This window comes from Anabrus simplex, chromosome 1 (genome assembly GCF_040414725.1).
Source record: "Anabrus simplex isolate iqAnaSimp1 chromosome 1, ASM4041472v1, whole genome shotgun sequence".
Classification (NCBI taxonomy): Eukaryota; Metazoa; Arthropoda; class Insecta; order Orthoptera; family Tettigoniidae; genus Anabrus; species Anabrus simplex.
The window spans coordinates 295,077,512-295,102,138 of record NC_090265.1 but is presented as its reverse complement, the minus strand read 5'-3'; the positions used below and the strand labels follow the sequence as shown (position 1 = coordinate 295,102,138).

Below are 24,627 nucleotides of genomic sequence, written 5' to 3'. Positions count from 1 at the left end.
ATTTTCATTCCTAAAGTAGCTCCAAACTAGAGTTTTGCCTATCGTATGAATAATGAACAATTGAAAATGTTTATCTCCAGTAGTTTAGATCTGATTACATAAACCACAGTTATTCTCCTTTCTTCTTTGTCGTTTAGGCCTACTGCGGACCACGGGGCTCGTATATACTCTTCGGTAAAGTTGTTGCTTTCTTCTTCTTCCAATAATTCTTCATTTGCCGACTATGAGCCAGCTTTCTCTCCCCTCTCCACTTAGTTCCTGCAGTCTTCTTACTTGTAAGGGACGCTGGGAAAACTCCGTGTAGGATAGCTTGACGGAACAGTAGTCGGTCATGAGTTTGTCCAGTGGGATATCTAGTTGTTCCATATCCGACTTAACTGACCTGATCCATTTGTTCCTAGAAGCCTTGCCTCTTCCTGTTACAGTGAATATCCTATTGGTGAGTCTTTCGGAATCCAGGCGGGCCAAGTATCCATAAAAAGTCAGGCGCCGTTTCCTTATAGACGTGACGATGTCCTCCTGGTGTTCATATAGATCATCATTAGTGAGCCCTTCGTGGCCATTACAAGACACTCAGAAGCATACAGAACAGACGGATATTATTGTTATTATTATTATTACTATTATTATTATTATTATTATTATTATTATTATTATTATTATTATTATTATTATTATTATCTTTATTAAATATATGAGTATTTTTTACAAGTTTGTCGAATTATAACCCAAAAATAATGAAAACAGTGCCTCAAGAAGCATTTTCCATGCAACATATATTTGTTAAAAACTTTGCAACAAATCAATCAGCTTTACATGTTGTGTGGTGCTCCATCTTATTAATATATTCTTGTATTTTAAATTTGGTTGTGATAAGTGATAAATTGTAGAAGTTCAAAGCTCCAGTCACGGCTCCCCTTAATCCATATCGAAATATAACTTCTTGTTTTCATCGTCGGTAGATGCAGAATGGGTCTTGGCCAGTAAGTGGCCACGGCTGATCCGTGGTCCAACAGCTCTGCACTCTGACCGGCCAACCGAGCAGACGAGAGCTGGCCACGGCTCTACCGTGGCTCAACGCCTCTGCATTCGGGAGACGGGACAGGGCTGGACCTTATGCCTGGCCCCAACCGTCGGCTGCCCTGAGAATTGTTTCCCGTGGTTTTCCATTCTCCTGTTCCAAGGCGAATGCCGGGATAGTTCCCAGTATAGGCCACGGCCGCCAATCCCCTCACTTTCTCCGAGCATATCCTTCACCGTAACAAATCTCCCGGCCTGAGAGACGGCGTCACCGTCTAAGATACCCGCCTCCCCCTTCAGGGGAGGAATGAAAGTATTTTAGTAGTAGTAGTTATATTCGTCACCCCGTGGTGTATAGGCAGCGTGCCTGCCTCTTACCCGGAGGACCCGGTTTCGATTCCCGGCCAGGTCATGGATTTTTACCTGGACCTGAGGGCTGGTTCGAGGTCCACTCAGCCTACGTGATTAGAATTGAGGAGCTATCTCACGGTGAGATAGCAGCCCCGGTCTCTAAAGTCAAGAATAACGGCCGAGACGATTTTCTCTATTAGCTGTGCAGATCACAGCTCAGCGTGGCTCAGCGACAATTTCTAAGCCTTTTGCCAGAAAGCAAGAACTCCGCCATTTGCTCATCCGTGCCTAACTTCTTCGATAGGCTGTGGAAAGAACAGCGAAGACATCATTTCACAGCGAATCTTCGTTCGACCACATAGAGGCAGCACTGGTCACCACTAGCATTTCGACGGAAATGAGAACGTGGCAGGTGACTCAGCGGTTATTTAAGAGTGGATCGCTGAAAGCAAACGGGAAACTAAATACTGTAGAGAAAGCCATCAGTTGCAGGTCTCTTAATACACCCAACTTGCCTCTTCCATAGCCACATTTGTAAATCGATGAACTATAAGATATGTACTTTTTATGCTGTCAAAATAAAGGACATGATATTGTGATGTCCTTTAATTACAAAATGTCTAGTTTATAAATTTCACTATCTAAACTCGTACCCTCATCCCGAGGTGGTGCAGCTCTTTTTAGGCACACCCCCAAATGGAGGTGAGCTTCATCTACCATTTTAACCACATACCAGCCTTCCTGCCTTTCTTAAATTTCTGGAAGTACCGGGAATCGAACCCGGGCCCCTGAGGACGGCAGCTAATAACACTAACTGTTATACTACGGAGGCGGACATAAATTTCACTACAGCAACATAACATGCAATTTTGTATTACGACGTTGCTGATTTTATTTCAATGATTTTTATAACATTGTGAAGTTCTGTTTCTGCGCGCTTCACAGCAAGTGTTTCTGAGTTCGTGAATGTTTTGTGATTGAAAGTGTTATTGTGTGTTTAATTATATCGTTCTGAATGAGGAATGTGTATACGTGTTGGGGTTGTTTGCGTGTTTATTCATTGTGGAAAACTCAGTGGAGAGCCTCTTGAAAACCGCATATGTTTCTAAATATTCTTATTTTTGGACGGGGGATGGGTTACAGCACACACATGCACCAGCCGCCACTGAACACGTGTGTCGTTATACATTGAACAAACCTCGGATGAGCGTTGAATATTTTTCTTACTAATAAACGTGGTGTGGGCTAGGCATTGTATTACTGTACTGAACATATACACTCGTTCCAAGCCGTAGAAATCTCTTCCTGCACTTTACTGGTGTATTTCTTCATGTTGATCGCTTTTGCTGGTTATCTAGGAGTAAAACCTTTCAAGAAACCGTATGGCAATACGAATAGAATAGAATAGAATAGAATAGAATAGAATATAATAGAATAGAATAGAATAGAATAGAATAGAATAGAATAGAATAGAATGCTCAAATACACAAGAACAGAACAGTAATACACACATTTCAGCGGTATATTATTCTCACTAGTAATAATTATGTCACTGATAATAATTTTTAACCTCATTCCGCGTTCATGCCCGTAGTGCTGTGGGAACATGAAGTTCGCACGATATAGAGCTACAGTACTTCTAGGATCTTTTTGTCTTTGTTGTCATTTTTGTCTGCGGTAATTATGACAATTCGAGCATACTCTTTCGCAAATATATATTTCATTTCAAAACTTTCGTCATCTAGGAGAAATGGCTACTCCGTCTCCTAATGTGTTTCATTTTACGAACATGACCAGTCCCCATAACCTCTAAATGTTCTATGCCTTCTGTGTTACAAATAGCGTGCAAATCATCAACGTTATTTTCCATTCCTTCAATGTGTACTTAATGGATAAATCAGATATTTTAACACGATTAAATGAAATGAAATGGCGTATGACTTTTAGTGCCGGGAGATCCCAGGACGGGTTCGGCTCGCCAGGTGCAGGTCTTATGATTTGACTCCCGTAGGCGACCTGCGCGTCGTAATGAGGATGAAATGGTGATAAAGGCAATACATACACGCAGCCGCCGTGCCAGGGAAATTAACCAATGATGGTTAAAATTCCAGAAACTGCCGGGAATCGAACCCCTGTGACCACAGGCCAGCACGCTACCATTTAACCATGGAGCCGGACACACGATTAAATTACTGCAGACAGTAAACACCACTAAAATAAACGGATCGTTCATTGTTTCTTTTTCGTCACTCACTGCTATACAGTACAATGCTTATACGAGTGTCCTGGTTTGTTTAAAGCAATTCAGTGAATAATTATAACAGATGTATACACAGGAGACTTATACACGTTTTATTAGTAACAAATTGCTCACAAACGGTGTATAAACCTTGCATAAAAGTTATACACCGTTTCTTAGTAAGACTGAAGATCGTGAATTGAAATTCTAGAAGGTGCAATTGCCCTGATAAACTCGGCACGAAAGTGACGAGCTGATTCGTGTTTATAATAATATTTGCATGCAAAAAATATTTTTTCTGTCTTCCGATCTTCCCAAAAGAACGCGGCCTACTGACTTCAGCGTGGAAAGTGAAGGGCAGGAAGGAAGCCAGACAGACAGGACAGGAGGGCTGCGTGTGTCAGGGAAGCCAACCAACCGCCGGCCTTGGCTCAGTTTAGTACGAAAGAACCTTTATCTGCGAATGTCCCAGCGGAAATGTAGAAGAGATGGTTTAAATATTACAGGAGGACCATAATCTATCAGAATTATAAACTATTCCGTTATAATGCCAGATAAACATAATTAAAAACGTGGGCTTGAGAGGAAGAAAAGGGATCGTACGCTTTTGGTGAGGTATCGTCTCACTCCACAGACCTGTATGCACAGAAAATCAGCCTTTCCATGTTGCAAGCTGTTTCTGGCAAACGATATTCCATATCCCGATTTCGATAGGTACCGTTAATTCAAGGACCGGGCTAAACGTCATAACGACTGCCCCGTGCTTTAAGTGCTCGATTACGCACACACGATACACTTCGGAACGCTGTAGTGAGTGAACTCGTCGATCAATTTTAATGATCTTTGGTCTCGATTTGTTCGCAAATAGACAGGTTAACAAGTATGGTGAATTATAACGAATACAATTGCAGTTTATGAATAAGAGACTGATAATTTGCAAATGTTTTGAAAAATCGGAGTGTTGACGGTTTAATTACAACTCCGACCCCTCAAATGGGATGTTCTGAAAACCCTCTCTGAATCCGAGTTGAAGGTTTCACAACGATTGCTCTAGAACCATTAGGGACAAAATTATGTCCGGTCGAAAATGTGATAATTTTTAATTTGCCTTGTATCGTCTTCTTGGTCTAAATTCTGGCCTATGGTGTATGTATCACTGAATACAGAATCTTACGTCCGATATAACGGTATCATTGCGGCAAACGTAGTGCAATTAGAGCATGATGAACGAAATTGGATAACGTTGAGCAAAACGTATTTAACCTCTTGACAGTTTTTCTGGATACAAACTTACCACTGAAGGCGAGGAGTGCGTATTTAATCTCATATTGCCAATGGAGCAGTTATTCAATCCATTATTTCTGTATATTGTAAGGTATCCTTTTCATATGGTGTGTAGTAGAGGATATGGGGTGGTGTGAATGGATTACTATACAATGAAACTTATTTTACAGGCAGTCCCTTAACACATTCACTGAAAATAACGGTCTTAAATCGATAGTGGCTTTCATACTATTCACCATATTGGTTTCGTCGGGAGAGTAACACGAACACGAACACTTTCCGTCACAAAGACTTTCTTTTCCCATACAAGTAACATTTGCCACGATGGCAACGGTTTCCAAAAACCCAATGTAACGTCCCTCATAACGTCTTCCATAGTCTTATGTATTGTGGGACGTTCGTGAACCCATACGGAAGCTACCAAACGCTCCTCAACACTGAAACAGGTTTCATCCACAATAATTGTACACAACGACAGTAATGTTTTCCTTGTTTATTTTATTTTGCGTTCCTTTCACTACTACTACTACGGTTCCCGGTGACACCGAGGTGCCGGAAATTTTGCCCCGCAGGAAATTATTTTAAATGAGGCTAGCGTATTTGAGCACCTCCAAATGCCATGGTGAGCTTAGAAAGCCACTCAAACTGGCTTGACATGATACGTTTCTTGGAATAGAATTATAAAAATAATAAAAATATATAAATCTTTTGCGTACTGTACATTACATTAATATTTTTGCTAGTGATAGCAGTCACACTAACACAAGGATGGGATAGGAAAGGTATACCCTAGCAGTTGCTAAATGTGAAAACGAGAAACCATGGAGCACCACCTTCATGTTGGCCAATTGAGGGGTGCGAATCCACCATCTCTGGAATGCATGCTCATAACTACACGACTCGTACTGAGAAGCCAACTCACTCGAAAATAACAAATTAAAACCTCTTTAATGGAGTAGAAACACAGGCAAACGTTTTACATTTCATATTAGAAAGTTAATGAGCCCGCCTGGTGGTCAAGATCGTTAAATCTATAGAGTCTGACACCGTTATTAGCCGGTTCGAGTCCCGTTGGTCGATACAATTTTCACGATTAGAATGTTGGAGGGCAGGGTAGGAAAAAATATAAGTATACATTTCTATCACTAGGTTGTATGCCAGATGCCTGGATTGAATTCGAAAACTCTCTCCATTGTACATGACGCTCTTGATGGTGATTCTTCCATCGGATGGAGACGTTAAACTTTGAGCAGACAACTTGGTGGTATTTGATAGGAATAGGCTATGTTCCGGGAAAGGGGTCACCCTCTCCCTTCCTACTCTCATATGATTATGTCATTAATTTCATCTTTTTTTTTTTAGTACAGTATTAGTATTTATTTATGAACAAACAGGCTTTCCGCCCCATTACATGTTCACAAAGCAATAAGACACCATATTAATAATTATAATAAAAAAAATAATAATAATAATAAAAATAATAATAAAATAATGATAATAATAATATAATACATAAAAATAAAATAATGATAATAGAGATAATAGGAATAAATAATAACAAAAATGATAACAATTCTGTAGCAGTCCTCGGCTCGAGGATCCAGCAAACTCATCACTTGTCCTTATGCCTACAGCAACTTTCGTCACATTCCTTTTCCCTGACCTACTCCCGATCAATACCAAAACATCGACAGTCAGCACTTACATTCTAACCAGCCATAACACAAACAAAAGTCCTCCACGTTCACAACAATAAATAACACAATCCTAACCCAGCAGAAAATCACAATAACTTACAATCAAATTTCAACACTGGTCTCCCTCCACACTTACCTTAAATACCACTTTTATTTCAATGCATTACTACCTCTCATGTTGCAACTTGACCATTATTTAGCCATGCTTGATCTCATTTTAAAACCCAAGCCATGCTCAGCATTACATTTGCTATCGCAACCACCACTCATTCCGTGTCCTTGTGGATTCAGCACATACGTCATCATTGTCCTCTAACTTACTCTCTGTCCAAACCATAACAACCAACATTCCGCAATTGCCCTTCAATCCATCATACACTACATTTACCAACCCGCACTTAATACAATCATCTCTCCAACTCCAAAAGTTTCAGCAATAAATTAAACCATCTCATTACCAAACCATCTTCGCCTATACCAACACTTCTCCCACACCACAATTTTTTTTTTTTTTTTTTTCGATAAATCTAAACTAAATCAGCAATAAATAAACCATCTACATACCAACTCCCGGATTCAGATACCACCTCTTATCCACAATTTCCATTCCAGATCCACCTCATATACCTTCCACAATACACCACTAAATCTAAATTTACAACATCTCAGATTTACAAAATAACACCACTTAACACCGCTTCTCACCATATTTCAACCATAGTCCTCAATAACTGCGACCATTTTATACCACCACTTCTCCAACACCTCATTTCAGCAATATGACACATCTTACCTTAATCTTATCTAGATACCAGGCCATCTTCACCTTAAAATACCAAACACTCATATACCATCTCTTCACCAACACCACATTCCAATCTCTACCATCCAAAACTCTTGTCCCTCTTCACACTCACTTAGTTAGCATTAAATAAACCTCCTACCCAACCAAAAGCTAATACAGCTACCCTTCAATACCAACACATCGCTTCATATACCACCTCTCAATCTCATACCACACTATCATGCTATCCTCTCTCTTATATACATCAACAATAAATATACCACTTCACCATTGCCACATTTCGGCCTTCACAAACAATTACCATCATAACCTAATGAATTTACAGTGAATAACAATTACTGACATATCGTAAGACTTACCAATCAGCGTCAACTCCAAATATCACAATAAATATATCACTTCACCCTTACCACGTCTCATCCTTCACAAATTATTTACCATATTTCAGTCTTCACAAATAGTTACCATCCTAGCCTAATAAAATTACAATGAATAACAATTACTGACATATCATAAAACAAACAGACCATGCCATCCTGTCCTCTTACCCAACTCCCCTAACTAAATACTCAGTCCCTATATACACTAAACCATTAAAATTTTAACCTACTATCTCCTTCCCTTATACAGATAACTATTCTACCCCCCTATTCCCCTGCCCACCCTCTAACTCACTCTCCTTCATTTTACTCTCGCAGGCCTTTTTTGTCGCACAAAAATACCTGTTCAATTCACCCCCTTTTTCCCATTGTTTAAGAATCCATCTCAGTATTGCGTTCTCATCCCCTCTCCCCAGTACTTCCCGATTCTCGGCACTCAATAATCTATGTCTTAACCCCCTCGTTCCCTCACAGTCTCTTAGCAAGTGAAACTCATCATTCACATCTCCACAAAGTACACACCTTGTCTTATCCCTGCCCTGTAACCAGCCCTTATTCCTTGGCAGACCTAAAAGCCACCACATCATCCCATATCGATTTGACCTATCAACGTATCTAATATTCAACCCTGCTATCTCCTCTATTTTCGTCAAAACAATCAGCGAATTTCTTAGTCTGCTTTCCCCCAATAATTTCTGCCTATGGATATCCCTAATTCTCCTTTCTAGTATTTTTATCCCTCTCACTTCTGTCTTTGACCAAACCTCCCCCCACAGGTGCCCTAATCCTATCCTCTCTAAATATCCTTTTATTTTTTCTAACCATCCCCCCTTATACATGCTCTTAAATTGCTGTACATATGCAGCCTGTAAAACTCTCCCACCTTCCTGTCTTTTTAAATTCATCCAATATCTAACTATTCTTTTCACACCCTCTGATTCCAAATCCTCCCCACACATTAATTCCGCCCCTACATTTGCTGTACACCTCGGTAAGCCCATCACTAACTTAGCAAAACTACTAACAATCTTTCTTAGTTCCTCTCTTTTTTCATCCAGCCCCCAAACTTCTGCTCCGTATAATACCCTCCCCACTATTACCGACCTGAACACGAGTCTCAGTGTTTTATAACTGATCCCCGGGAACTTGAGTAGCAAATTTCTGACTGAGGCTAAGGCTGCCAAGCCTCTATACTTCATTCTTTTGATCTGGTCACTCCAAGTTCCTTTATCATTAAAAATAACTCCTAGATATTCCAGCTTCCTTACCTGTTCCAATCTTTCTCCCTGTATTACCCAATTCCCTTCCATCTTTCTTCTTTTGTTCACCTGTACTATCAATATTTTAGACTTATTTCCATTAATTTTCAATCCCCATTTCCTCGCAAATAGCATCACTGACTCTAAGGCCCTATTCATCGCCCCTGAAGTTAACGTCATCAATAACACATCATCCGCAAATATCAGTCCTGGCACTTCCAAACCATTAATTACCGGTACAGCCCAATTTCCTGCCCCAAACCCCTCTAAAATATCGTTTATAAATAAAATAAACAGTATGGGCGATAACTTGCAACCTTGTTTTAAACCCACCTTGGACTCCAATGGTCCACTCATTCTCTCTTCTCCCAATTTTACACAAAACCTGACGTCCCTGTATATTCCTTCCACTGCCCTCAACATCTTCTCCGAAATCCCTAGCCTACCTAATTTCTCTCGTAGGGCCTCTCTATTTACCTTATCAAAAGCTTTCTCAAAATCTATTGCTGCTACATAAACCGTACTTCTATTCATATTCTTATACTTTTCTAAAATAGTCTTTACTATCATTATATTATCCACTGTTCTTTTCTTTTTCCTAAATCCCCCTTGGTAATCTGTCAAAATTCCATTTTCTTCCGCCCACCCACTTATTCTGTTCGCTAGCACCCCCGTATATATTTTACTCAGAGAATCCAACAGAGATATACCCCTATAACTGTTCACATCGTTCCTACTACCCTTTCCCTTGTATATAGGGCATATAATTCCTGTTTCCCATTCCCTAGGGTAATTTCCTCCCTCGAATATCCTATTGAATAGTTTCACCATGCCCTCTATCATTATCTCATTTTTACTAATTTCCTTCCAAAACTTATTATTTATACCATTACACCCCCCGGCCGACTTCGCTCTGGCTCTACTTATCACTCCCCGGATTTCCTCTCTTGTGATTTCTTTATCCAAGTCATAAATTGCCACTCCCCTATTACTCCAAATTACTTCTTCTCCCGAACCTCTCCATCTATCACCCCCCTTTTTTCCTAGTAATTCCTCGAAGTGCCTGACCCATTGCACTTCCTCAATACTCGTTCTCTCCATATTCCTTCCACCCTTAATAATTCTATTAATCTTATCCCAGACTCTCTCAAAATTGTTAGTCTTGCAGTCATTATTTATGGCTTCCATTTGTTCCTCTAACCACGTCTTTTTTGTCTCAGAAATTTTCTTTTTATACTCCTTCCTCAATCTACAGAAAAACTCCCTTTCTTGGCTTCCACCTTTCCTTCTATATTCTCCTAAAGCGTCCATCACCCTCCTCCGCAATCCTTCACACTCCCTATTAAACCATTCTTCTCCCTCTTTCTTATTTCCTTTTCTAGCTTTCACCTTCTGCGCTATCATCTTTATTGGATGTAGCAACAATTCCAAGGCTTTATCAGTATCATTCTCTTCTAACGCCCCTTCCCACCCATATTTCAGAAGATGTAACTCCTCCTTTACTACCCTATTCCAATCCCGGCCTACCTTCTCTGTCCATTTGTACTTATTATAACCCCTCCCTCGTTTATCCTTTGTCTCATTTTCCTTCATTGTACGCTTCTCTACCTCTCTTTTCAGCATAACCCTCACCGGGAAATGGTGTGACTCAATCCAATCTCCTATTTCCATACTTACAACTTCCTCAATCATCCCTTCCGAGCTCAGAACCATATCTATCACACTACCCCCTTTCTCCGTAACATATGTCAATTTCCCCGTCCTGTCACCCTCTATCCACCCATTCAGAATATACAAGTTTCCCACAGCACACATCTCTAGGAGCTTCTCTCCATAACTATTTGTAATTTTGTCCTCACTCCTTCTGCTTTCTAACAAACACATTCCATCCTCCCTACTATAAATTGGGCTCTGTTCTCCTATTCTCGCGTTCCAATCCCCAAATAACAACATATCCTCCTCCCCTGGATACATTCCCCTTATCCTACCAATATCCACCAATAACTCTTCAAAAAAATATTTATTTGCATATTCTGAATTACTAGGATGACAGTAAACAAAAGCTAGATTTATTTTCTTCCTCCGTCCCTCTCTCTCTCCCAAATTCAATCTCAGCCATATGGTTTCCATCATATCGGTCTCTATATCCTCTACTCTTTCACTAATTTCTTCCCTAATTAGAACTATCATCCCTCCTGGTGCTCGTCCCTTATTCCTCTCTTTTCTTCTATATTTATATTTTATCTCAAACCCCTTCCATGTAATCTCCCTCCCTGTTTCCAACCACGTCTCTAAGAGTGCCACAACATCGAAACTTTCAATTACTTCCCTAACTTTCTTGTTTCCTAATTTGCTCCTTACTCCTTCAATATTCACACATCCTATCTTCCAAAATTGTTATAACTTTCCCTCCCTCCCTTCTAGGTCTCCCGCTCTATTCTTACTTCTAGTATTTATCGACCTCTCTCCCTCTGTATCCTCCATCCCTTTACGTACTTTTCCCCATATGTCTTTTAAGCTCTTACTCCTGACTTTACTCATAAGTTTTTTACCTTCTTGTCGATCTGTCTCCTCTTGACCTTTCTTTTTCGCTACACCACTGCACCCTGCACTCACCTCTTCTTGCTGCTCACCCCCACTCTCCCCCTCACTATTTTGGACTTCTGAATCCATCTCCCTTTGTCCTTTCTTACTCACTGCACCACTACACTCTCCTCTCCCAGTTTCTTGCGGTCCACTCTCACCGTCCACTTCACTATCTTGGTCTTCTGTCTCCCGGCTGCACTGCCCATTCTCTTCCGAGATGCCTTGCTCTCCTGCCACGTCCCTCCTCCTCTTCTTTTCTTCTTTCTTCTTCCCATCTTGCCTTGACCTCTCACCACTCTCAACCCTCTCGTTTTCGTCCATTTCCTTTAGCTTAGAAACTGAATGAACTCTGACCCATCGCCCGTTCGTCACCTCCAACCTCAGACCTCTTATTCGGGCCTTTAGCCCCTGGTTCCTCGCTCTCCAAAGGTGCCTATTCAAGATCTTCGCGTTTTCACTTCCTTCTCTTCCCATGTCTCCTTTCACCCCTATTTTCCGCCCTTGTAAATTCTTGCTGTTTCTTAACACAGAATCTGCCATTAGGGTTGAGAACAATGTAACCCTAATTGGCCTCCGACCTTTGATTCTACCAACTCTCTCTACATCATCAATGTCTACCTCACTAAAGTTTACCTTCATAACATCACGTATAGCTTCCACCACCTTAAATATCAGCTCAATCTTGCTCTCTCTCGCCCCTTCCTCAATTCCATATAAAAATATGGCTTTTTTCAATCTCTCCTGCCTGTACCCCTCCGCTTCTTTCTTCATCTTCATCACCTCGTCTTTCAGATGCTTCACTTCCCCTCTCAATAACTCGATTTCTTTCTCGTTATTGACCACTCTCCTGCTCGATTCCTCTGTCTTCGTTTCAAGCCATTTCTTCATGTTCCCTATCTCCCTTCTCTGCTCCTCCATCATGTCCTTTATTTCCTGCACCTTATCCCATTGACACTTTTCCTGCATCACTTCACTTACAACCACCCTGAGTGCGGCCAAATCCTCTGCGCTAAATTTTCCACTGGTATTTGGGCCTGGGTTCACTTCCACCCCCCCAATAACCAGTAACACTGCTATCACTGTCACCACCAGCACCGCTTCACTCATTTTCAATCCGTCCGTCACCAATCCATTCCTGACCTCCTTCTTCTGCCTTGCCTGCCATTTCCCAATAGCGGCCCGGTACTGTTCAATGCCAACCATGTTTACAGCACGCACTTCGCTACGCAACCTCTCTCCTCGACTGCTCGAGCTAGACTGTGTTAATTTCATCTCATTATCTCCTCTTATGAGACTAACGTCAGGAAGGGCATCCAGTCGTAAATCGCTACGGAGATTCATTTCACTTTATATCCGACCCAGTAAAGAAACGGGATAAAATGGTTAGACCCCCTCCCGATGGCACTACAGCCCTTGAAGGGCCTTGGCCTACCAAGCAACCGCTGCTCAGCCCGAAGGCCTGCAGATTGCGAGGTGTCGTGAGGTCAGCACGACGAATCCTCTCGGCCGATATTCTTGGCTTTTGAGACCGGGGCCGCTATCTCACCGTAAGATAGCTCCTCAATTCTAATCACGTAGGCTGAGTGGACCTCGAACCAAGCCCTCAGGTCCAGGTAAAATCCCTGACCTGGCAGGGAATCGAACCCGCGGCCTCCGGGTAAGAGGCAGCACGCTACCCCTACACCACGGGGCCGGTAAAAAGGTTAGACGTACGTAGAAAGTTAAAGGTTTAAATGCTGTCCTTTTACCTGAGTGGCTCTAAAAATATTCTCGATAAATAATTGATCATATTAATTGAATTTTAGATTTATCTTGATGTGTTTATTCACGTTAACGGTAATCACGTACGAGGAAAAATGTATTTCATGCTTATGATTACGTAATTTATTATTTATTTTGTTTCTGTTACTTCTTTCTTACTGAAAGTGAATCGCAATTGTAATAATGTTATTGGTTTTACGTCCCAATGACTACTTTAGCGGTTTTTGGAGACGCGGAGGTGCCAGAATTTAGACCCACAGGAGTTCTTTTAGGTGCCAGTAGAACTACCGATACGAACCTGACGTATTGAGCACCTTCAAATACCACCGGACTGATCCAGGTTCGAAGCTGCCAGCGCCAGCGCCTCAACCGTCTGAGCCACTCAGCCCGGTTACAGTGAATCGTGTAATGAAGTGAAGATAATCACTGAAGAGCAGTCATGAACGTTTCTAAGTAGAGGTAATACCTAATACATGGGACATACAGGAAATTTAGAACAGTATAGAAACAAGGAAGAGAAACATTTCAAACCCTCGGGAACAGAGGAATAAAATGGGAATATAACTAATAAATAAGGAACAATTGAGTTACTTTGTTCAATTTTCCCTGATGTTTTGTTATAGTAGCATTCAGTGTTTGAAATATAGTAAGATGTAATTTTTTGAAAATACACCTGCAAGAAAAAACTGCGCATGAAAATTGGATGTCCGCCTCTGTGGTGTAGTGGTTAGTGTGATTAGCTGCCACCCCCCGGAGGCCCGGGTTCGATTCCCGGCTCTGCCACGAAATTTGAAAAGTGGTACGAGGGATGGAACGGGGTCCATTTGGCCTCAGGAGGTCATATGAGTAGAGGTGGGTTCGATTCCCACCTCAGCCATCCTGGAAGTGGTTTTCCGTGGTTTCCTACTTCTCCTCCAGGCAAATGCCGGGGTGGTACCTAACTTAAGGCCATGGCCGCTTCCCTCTCTCTCTCTCTCTCTCTCTCTCTTGTCTATCCCTTACAATCTTCCCATCCCACCACAAGACCCCAGTTCAGCATAGCAGGTGAGGCCGCCTGGGCGAGATACTGGTAATTCTCCCCAGTTGTATTCCCCGACCCAATGGCTCACGGTGCAGGACACGGCCCTTGAGCCGGTAGAGGTGGGATCCCTTGCTGAGTCCGACGGAAAAAACCAACACTGGAGGGTAAACAAATTAAAAAGAAGAAGAATAGTGAAGTGGGCATAAGAGTAACAGGTAGGAAAAGGACTGTTGGAACATGTCTCCAAGGAATATACATCTGCAACAATGTCCCTCAGTTATGATTAAAATGTTTAACATTTATGAAGTAGGAAATGCTCTGGAGAGAAAGCTCTTAGTCACGAGATGAAGACAGAACTCATGGGTGGGATGGAGATTAGAAATGATGCATGACAGGTTCAAAGAATATTCAGACAACTAATACTAAGTACAGAGAATTTGATTAAATTACCAGTCTTTGTTAAAAATTATGTATTCGAACTCTAGTGAGCCTAATGGACACAAGTTCGGAAGAGAGGTTCTTTCACTATGGAGAGTTGATATTAATTCCAATTATCATAAAACTGTATAAGTAAGCAAAGCTTGTAGTTTGAATAGTTTACCTTAACTTTATGCCAGTGATGCCTGCGTTTACTGTGTGCCAATTGTAACGTCAGAACAATAGAATTTAATGTACCCTTAAAATGAAACACAGTATTATGGAGGCAGTACAACACAGGGGTAAGTTTATCAATTATTCACATTGTTTCATTAAACTGTGGAGTCAATTTGCTAAATCACTTTCATGCGTGATCACATGCACAACACGGGTGGGTCTGATCCAGTACAATAAAACCTTACTGCCTGTGGTACTCCAACTGCAGACGATCGAGCACAGCAGGGTGACGCCTGTCCTTCCGAACTCGGCCACTTCGAAAGAAATAGAAAATATTTTGGTCATTTATAAGGAATTCAAATCCGTCTAATTTTCTTCATCTAAAACACAGAACACAGAGCCTGACGGGGACTTGGCAAAGATCTTTCGAGTGTAACAACCTCTGTACCAGCATGAAATCTACGATTTTGATTCTAGCATCCACTGAAGAATCGTCTTCAGTTTTCTTTAAAGAAGTATTTAGATAAATTTCTTTTAATCAGTTCGCTTATTTCAAAGAATACTACCTAATCTGATTGGGTGATCACAATGCTTTTCAGAGCTGTCTAGTTAACAGTGAGAATGTAAGCAACTGTTCAGGTGGACAAACATGATTCATATAAAATGAACTGAACTTTAGGATACAGGACGATATTAATCTCAGGTAGATATGTTTCGTTCACTCAAGTGAACAACTTCAAACTCCGCAAAATGCTTCAAATAAATATGGAAATATTGTACTTTTGATTACTATACAGGACTCTTTACGAATTATAAATATGAAGCAGTGCTGGAAAAGAAAAGCGATTTAAGTAGGTTGTTAGGCCCTACAAAATATATTTGTTTAGCAACCATCTAATCCGAAATTCGTAAACAAATATGTATATAACATATGAATGTCTTTCCAAGGTTAATTTTATTTTTTAAGAACTGAAACATTTGAAGAAGTCTACTTGATTGGACGAAATATGTCGCAGTGTGATAAAAAATATTTATATTCATGAAGTATATTTTGGGATTATGCCGTGTAATTAATTATAAACACACTACGTATTTCAAAAGGAACCTTGCCCTTCTTCATCAGGAGACAACAGAGAAATGAAACGTTGCATTAAAGGTTGCTAGGAGAAAGCAACAAGGAACTTAAAATGCTGCCCTAAGATGCAAAAGGGACGCCATTTTAGCCCCATAATAGAGACAACGAAAGGTAGCAGTTGAGCATCATTCTCCTCAGTGAATCATGGCTACCCCTTATCAGAAACATTAGAGAATATTCTCCTCAGTGAATCATGGCTACGTATTATCAGAACCATTAGAAAGTGGTGCTTGACTGCTACCATTCGTTGTCCCTAGTATGGAGCTAAAATTGTGTCCCTTCTACATCTTCGGGCACCATTTTAAGTTCCTTGTTGCTTTCTCCTATCAACCTTTAATGGGACATTTCATTTCTCTCTTGTCTCCCGATGAAGAAATGCAAGGTTCCTTTTGAAACGCGTAGAGTGTGTTTATAATTAATTACACGGCATAATCCCAAAGTATACTTCATGAATAGTGACACGGGCCGTGAAAGTCTAAATGATAATATTAAAAAAATTCAGTTTCAGTTTCTGTGTTTGAATTTTAATTTTGTATTCAAAAGACTGAAAAATTTTTCACGTTACCAATACCGTCAAACATGTCTTCGCTACTGATTTTAAAATGACGGGGCCACAATGTACCGTCACTGGATGTAGCTGGAACTGGGATACACTCTGAAAAGCTCGACAAATCAATCGCGTGGTCAAACATACAAGGGAGAGAAGGAGACAAGATTCATGGTAAAAGAATAGCAAATACCAGTAAAGGTTCAAAATACACTGACCGTTGTCACCGAGTCTCGATGAGATTTATATTTCGCAAATTTGTATCAGTACGTATAACGTAGGCTATAATTTTGAAACGTTTTTCTGCGTAAATATTATCTTTTCAAGAGTCTCAACAGTTCAATAAACAAGTCTACGATCGTTTTACTGAAAGAAACGAACTGGATCCTCAACCAAGTAATGCATGATTTTATTGGACGGGGAATACTTATTCAGAAATCAGAAGACATCTGAGAGAACTTCAATCAATGCATGGAATGTATCACTTCGTAGTACCCCCGTCCTAGTTATTGCCAAAGGTAAAATAAATGATTCAACCTTTACCAGTCCCTTCGTCTGTTTTCATTATCTTAAATAAAGTGCTTAAACTGTAAAATTACACTAATGATTCCTTTAAGAAAATAAATACACAAAAGACAAAACCAGCTGAGAATGATTTACATGATAGAATTTCATCAGTTAAGGAATCATTTATATAGGTATAAGGAAAGAATAGAAAACGCCATAGATCTGGACTGATTACATTTACAGTGCCATTGTGAACTGAGTGCATATATGTGGTGGTAAAGAATGAATCAATATACACAGATTTAAAAAGTTTTACACCACCCCATTTGTTACTGGACAGTAATCTCTATGATCTGTTGGGGATAGGTACATGCTGCCCGACACATTATACAGCAAGGAAACATAATTTATTGCAAACACAAACATACAGAACAAAAAATAAATTTCTTTCAGGAAGATGCCCTCTTGCAAACCAATTCAAATCTCTCAGTAACCAGTTACACCTTCCCTGGCATTGTTGCAGACTCGCACCCTTCGAGGCACGCTGTCCATCAATTATTCAGGCGTTCTCTGTCCAGTCTGTCCCATTCCTCGATGACATTCCTACGGACGTCCGCTAGTGTACGTGGAGGGTTCCTGCGGCCCCGGATAGCCCGTTCCAATTGGTCCCAAGCGTACTCAATGGTATTCAGATCCGGGAAACATGTAGGTCGCTCCATCCGAGTTATCCCGACCTCTGGAGGTAGTTACAAGGCGCGCACGGTGCACTCTGACGTATATGCAACACATCGCCAACGTGTTGATGGAAAGGCAGCACAAATGGATCGAGGATGGTGTCCCGATATGCCTCTGCCTGCAAGTTGCCTTCAACATTAATGAGAGACGTCCGGTAGCCATACATTTTCTGACCCAAACTGTGATGGACCCTCCCCTCTGCTAGACCTACGGAGCAGGGTGACGGAGGCATTCGGTTGTTCCAGTCTATCTCCATATACGACTTTGAGGGCACATGACCATTGATTCAGGTCCACCCATCATGCTATACCGGGTACCACGGTGCTGCGGGGTGAGTAGGGGTGATCACCACCAACGCCTAGCATGAAGATTCACGTTGTGGAGGCGATGGTGGATGGTTTGTGGTGCAACAGCCACTAATGGCCTCCAAGAGTAGTTGCGCAGTTGCGTTTCATTGTCACCAGGGTTCCTGAGGGCCCAAATCCGAAGGTATCGATTATGAGCGGCTCTCGTCGATCGTGTCGTCCGGTACGTGGCAAATCCTCCATACTTCCGGTTCTTTGGAAGAGATTACATCAGTATTATTCAGCCGGATCACTTCGGCTTTTCTACATAGGGACAGCCCTTGCTCACGCAGAGTCAAAATACGGATCTGGTTATATGGAATGAATTTATTGATGAACAACACAGGCGTTCAGCCCCAATACATGTTCACAATAGAGTTCTACCTAAGCCACCCTACAACTTAAATAAGTAGCTGAATAAATAAACAAATAATACTATTAATAATCCGCTGGCCAACGGTTGATTCCCTCTATGAACCGTTTGCCAATATCAACATATAATATCACCTGCGCGATCTCTGAGCCAGACAACTCCTTCTACCAAGTGTCCTAGTTGACACTGCACATTCCACACCTCCATTGTTTTTCTACATGACCCACTCTGAGTTGCTGTGCTCAGGCAGACCTTGCCTCGCCAGCCATATCCATGTTTACCTCACACCTCACCTGTCGCAACTTTGTCCTTTAGCAATACATATCTCCTACACCCCTCCATCTCCACAATTTCGCCACCAATAGATTCGTATATTACACAATACATCATTGAATCACCATTTGCCAACCAGTATTCACTCTTACGAACTCACCTACATTTTATACATACTTACTCCCATACTCTTCAGTTGTCCTTATTTCACTCAACACTTACATCACTATACAACTAATCAATCATCATTTCAGCACTTGCGTACCAAACACAAAGGCAATAATATCACCTCCAAAAATTTCAGCAATAGATAAAACCATCTCAATTAAATGATCAGATTTACCTACCAAGCTTTCTTCCACTTACGCCACCAAACCAAAATTTCACCTATAAATACCCAACACTCATATCTACCACCTCTCTAACACCACCTTTCACATATTATAACAATACACTCCTTACCTATACCAACACATATCACCATCACCGTCAAGTTCACTATACAGACACATCTATTACAACTTCAACTCCACCTAATAAAAACACCTCAAGACAATTATTCAAACAAAACACCACTTCTCAAATCTCATCCCTTTCCACGCTTAAATTCTGATATCACGTGTACCACCACTCCTCCATCTCCAAATATCAACAATAAATAAACACACTTCATTACCTATATATCAACATATACCACCTCTACTTCCAACACCACATTTCAGCCCTAACCCACACTCGTCTGCCATCACTCAGCATTTATACCAGACACCAATAATATTATAATAAACTCACCTCTTTCCAGCTCCAAAAATTAAATAGCCATACCAATGTTACCAATAAAGAAGCACGTACTCATGAGTACACCCTCACTCTCCATACCTTTCCAACACCACATTTCAACATATACCACCTCTACTTCCATCACCACATTTCAGCCCTAGCACACACTCGTCTACCATCAAATAAATCTCCATCCACAAATACCATACACTCATACATCATCACAATATTCAAAATATCACTTAACACCACACCTCAGCATACCAGCTCTACTCCTTCCACAAGTGCACTTACCTTCTGCCTTCCCCCATCTTATACCACCACTTCTCCCACATCACATTTCAACCCTATAACATATCATAGCTACATCCCCATACCTTTCCAACACCACATTTCAACATAAACCACATACCACCATTTCTCCAACACCACATTTCAACCCTAAAACAAATCATAACTACATCTCCATACCTTTCCAACACCACATTTCAACATATACCACCTCTACTTCCAACACCTCAATTCAGCCCTAACACACACTCATCTGCCATCACTCATCATTTATACTCGACACCAATGCAATCTCAGTACCTCCATCTCCAGTTCTTCTACAAATATATCTTCTATCTCTCCCTGAGCTCCAACCCAACTTCTGATCGAGGTACTCATATGTTAACACTGGCCTTACTTTTATACCCTGATCTTGTCTAACTACACCACTACGCTCAGCTCTCTCAGCTTCTTGTTGCTCACTCTCCTTTCCCCCATCACCCCTTTGATCTTCAGCCTCTCTCCTGCATTGCCCGTCCACTGCTCTTTCCTTACCGTTGTTCATACTTCCACGTAGCACCTCGTTCTGTCTCTCTTGACACTTTTCAGTACTACTTCCTATAATTACACTTCTACCCTCGTTATCTTTCACTTGCCTATTATCTTCCACTCGTTTGTCATTCCCGTTATTCACTGCACTTCTCTTTGCCTCCTCATCTTGTTTCATCCTTAGCTCTAGGTCCATCAGTCTATTCACCGACCATACTCTCCTCCATCTGTTGCCTGTCACCACTAATTCCTGTCCTCTGATGACTGCATTCAACCCTTGCTGCCTAGCTCGTATCATGTGTTTTCTAAGAGTTTTTTCATTCCTCCACTCTTCAGCTCCTATGTCCCTCCTTATCCATATTTTTTCTCCTTGCACGTTACCTGCATTACGCACCACTGTATCAGCCATCAGTGTAGAAAATAATTGCACTTTGATAGGCCTATTACCTCTAAATCTTCCCACTCTTGTCACATCATCAATGTCCACTTCACTAAAATTTATTTTCATTTTACCCTGAATTAAGTCCACTACTTTATAAACTATACTCGTCTTATCTTCCTTCTTACCCTCTTGCACTCCATATATATATAAGCATTTATTTCTGCGACTTCGGGTGTTAACAACTACGTCGGCTTTCAGTTTCGATACCTCCTCTTGCAATCTCCCTATCTCCTCTCTTAATGCTGAAACTTCTTCACCATTTCTTCTCATCTGTGAAGCTGTGTCTTCTATCTTTTCCTGAAACCATCCCTTCATTTTTTCAAACTCCCTCGTTTGTTCCTTGATCATGTTCTTGATTTGTTCGAGGGGACATGTCTCTGCTACCACTTCTGTTACGATTTTTCTGATTGTTTCCATGTCTTCCCTGCTCATATTTCCTCTGTAAGTCGGACCTGGGTTCAGTTCTACTCCCCCAATCCAAAGCAATATCAAAATCACCGCTGCAGAAAGTATACAGTATCCTATTTTATCCAGTTCTATTCTGCATCTTCTTGTCTTCACTTCTTCTTTCTTCTTCCTTCCCTCCCAACCACCTATGCTCGCCCTGTACTGCTCTGTACCAATCATTGCCTGTAAGCGCCTCGCTGACTTCCAACACTCCTCACTTACACTACCTTCTCCCACTCCAGGGACCCTCCACTCCGTACGTCTGCACTCGCCGGTGGCTCTAGGTGAACTGGATCTGGTTATATGGGAGGATGGTTACTTAGTTGTAAAGAAAACCAAAGTCATCTCCGTACAGCCCATGAAGGCCCTTCGAGGGATGGTAGTTAAAGGCTTGCACTATCCGTAACCTCGGCACTTCATGGAGTAGAGTGGTTAGCTCCACGCCCGGCCACCTTTTCATCCAGGAATTAACCTGGAACTCATTTTTGGTGTAGGCTGAGTGAACCTCAGGGCCCTGTGTATCTTGGGAAGTATACATCTCGTTTTTTAAATGTTTGGACTTCCTGACGGGGAATCGAACCAACCTCCTTCGGGGTGAAACGAGCTCGGCTTTACAGCCTGGGCCAGACAGCCCCTGTTACCTAATTGAACTTCCTCTTGAAACAAAAAAAAAAAAAAAAAAAAAAAAAAATACCACCACCTCGGACAAATGTTGTGATCGTCCTACGACACTGCGCACTGACGGAATTATTCACTTATACTTCCAACCTTCGGCTCGTAAGAATGAGCTATTTTCCGGATGAAATTATCCAATAATTGGCGACACTTACAGCGCTGTTTCCTTGCACGAGAGTTGCATATGCAATTGCCTATGAGGGAAATATATAAGGGTTTCCCCAGCATTACGGGTACGCGTGATGAGGTGGTGGTACAAAACTATTTTTGACATGTGTACTATAGTGGAAACACTGAAAAACAGGGAGTTTACTGTTAAAAATTCCTGATTTAAAATACAGTAAATACTTTAACAAGATTATGGCTATCGATCATGGATATCAGCTATAACACGAAGTAAAAATTATTTCATTTTTAATTCATCTCCACCCTTGAAATAGAGACTCGAAATTTGACATCAATATGATGTATTAAGGAAGATTGCAAGAGAGTAGTGTCAATATTTTTCTAAATTTCAGGGAAGAGAACAAATATGGTATAATTTACCATAAGAGGAGTAGAGACTGAACCTAACTGTAGAAAATTATTATTATGTGAGAGAGTTGCTTGTGTGGTACAGGTCGTGTAGAAGATAGCTTGCATTCGGGAGACGATTGGTTTAAACTTCACAATCGGCAACCATGAATATGTTTTTCCGAAGTTTCCGAAGTTTTTCATTTTCACGACAGGGAAATGGGGATGCTGAACCTTAGTTAAGCCCAAGGCCGCACGACCTTCTATGTCCAAGCACTTTCCTATAAGCCTACCACCATTGACGAAAACCTTAATGAAAGTGACTTTAAAGCACAGGCAACAAATAAAAATTAAATTACTTACTTACTTAATAAATAAATAAATAAATAAATAAATAAATAAATAAATAAATAATTAAATAAATAAATAAATAAATAAATAAATTAAATAAATGCGAAGACAATAATGATAAACGTGCTAACCAGCTGAAAAATTAATGAAAATTATTGTCTTTTAAAGAGCATCTCAGTTAAGTCTTGATGCCTGAATGCAAGTTGTTCCAGTTATTCGAGATAAATAATGTGTAGCTACGCCAAGAATCAGGCATGTGCTAATCGGGAGGGAAGGTACGTGGTTACCCTCATATTATCGGTACCTATTCTCTGCTGTGGTAAACGTCAAAACAAGGACCTTTTAGTAGCCGAATTTAATGGCGCAGGTTGTTACTCGTTCTTTCGGTTTTCAAGACGGGAGTTTTGATTCCGGTGTTGGTGGCATTCGAGGCTATTTAAATGCAACAACTTCGTGTCGTTCACTTTTGACAAGTTAATGAGCTCCTTTGGGACAAAATTTCAATTTCCTGGCGACTATTAACCATTCATAAAGGCAAACATTTATTAAAAAATCTTGCAACTGCGCATAATGCTACTGCACTATATTTCTTCTTTTTAAAATGGAAATTTATGCACTGATATGTCATGTTCTTAGTTGCGTAACCTTAACCTTCAGTAACTATTTAACATCTCCGTGCCTAAATGTTTAGCGTGCTGGCCTTTGGTCGAACGGGGCAGGGGGCTCTATTGCCGGATGGGTTGGGGATTTTAACCTTCATTGTTTAAGTCTTCTGGCTCACGGGCTGGAAGTCTTTGCCATTTTCAACACTAGAATTCATCTTAGGTAGGGTCCCATACTCACGTGTAGGTCACCTAAGGCGTCGAACAACTTGTGCCAATCCTCTACGGAGGACATAAGCTATTATCATTATTTTACTATTAACAACCACTAGAATAATAATAATAATAATGATGTTACTGGTTTTACGTCCCACTGGCTATTTTTACGGTTTTAAGGGATATGGAAATTTTTTCCCGTAGGGGTTCTTTTTACTATAGATGCCGTCCGGCTCCATTCTTAAATCGTTAGCGTGCTGGCCCTTGGTCACAGGGGTCCCGGATTCGATTCCCGGCAGGGTCGGGAATTTTAACCAGCGTTGGTTAATTTCGCTGGCACGGGGGCAGGATGTGTGTGTTGTCTTCATCATCATTTCATTCTCATCACGATGCGCGGGTCGCCTACGGGAGTCAAATCAAAAGACCTGCACCTGGCGAGCCATACATTGAGCTGTATCCTACCGGCCCATAATAATAATTAGAATATTATTTGACCTAATATGTAAAATTTATTTGTAAAAGTTACAGTCTAACATGTTAAAGCATCGTATCCCAAGATAGGTGATACCGTATGTTGACCAAGACAGTAAGTCGCTGGATGTTGCTTCATATTTCCGTATGACCGTGAGAATGGATAGCGTACCCAAGCGCTGGTAAGGATCGACACGTGTATTAGATGCTGACCAAATAGATATTTCAGCCAATGGGAACTTAGGGATTTGGCAAACTTGGAGGCTACCCCGCGCCAAATATTAATTCCAGGATGACCAACGTGCTCTGTGGATAATGTCAGTTTCTGTAGGTAATCGTTTCTCCACAGTTTCTGAAGTTAGATATATTTGGAAATGTATTATAAAAATTGGTGGAAGAG

General features: G+C 41.0%; 1 protein-coding gene across 1 annotated transcript in view; it reads right to left on the bottom strand.

The window, feature by feature from the left end:
- The window catches only part of LOC136864344 (lachesin), a 512,637-nt gene that overhangs the window by 461,822 nt on the left and 26,188 nt on the right, over nt 1-24,627 (bottom strand). The window contains exon 2 of the mRNA XM_068226175.1: nt 15,243-15,311. Coding sequence (XP_068082276.1) covers nt 15,243-15,311 — 69 coding nt within the window. The remainder of the gene's footprint in view (nt 1-15,242; nt 15,312-24,627) is intronic.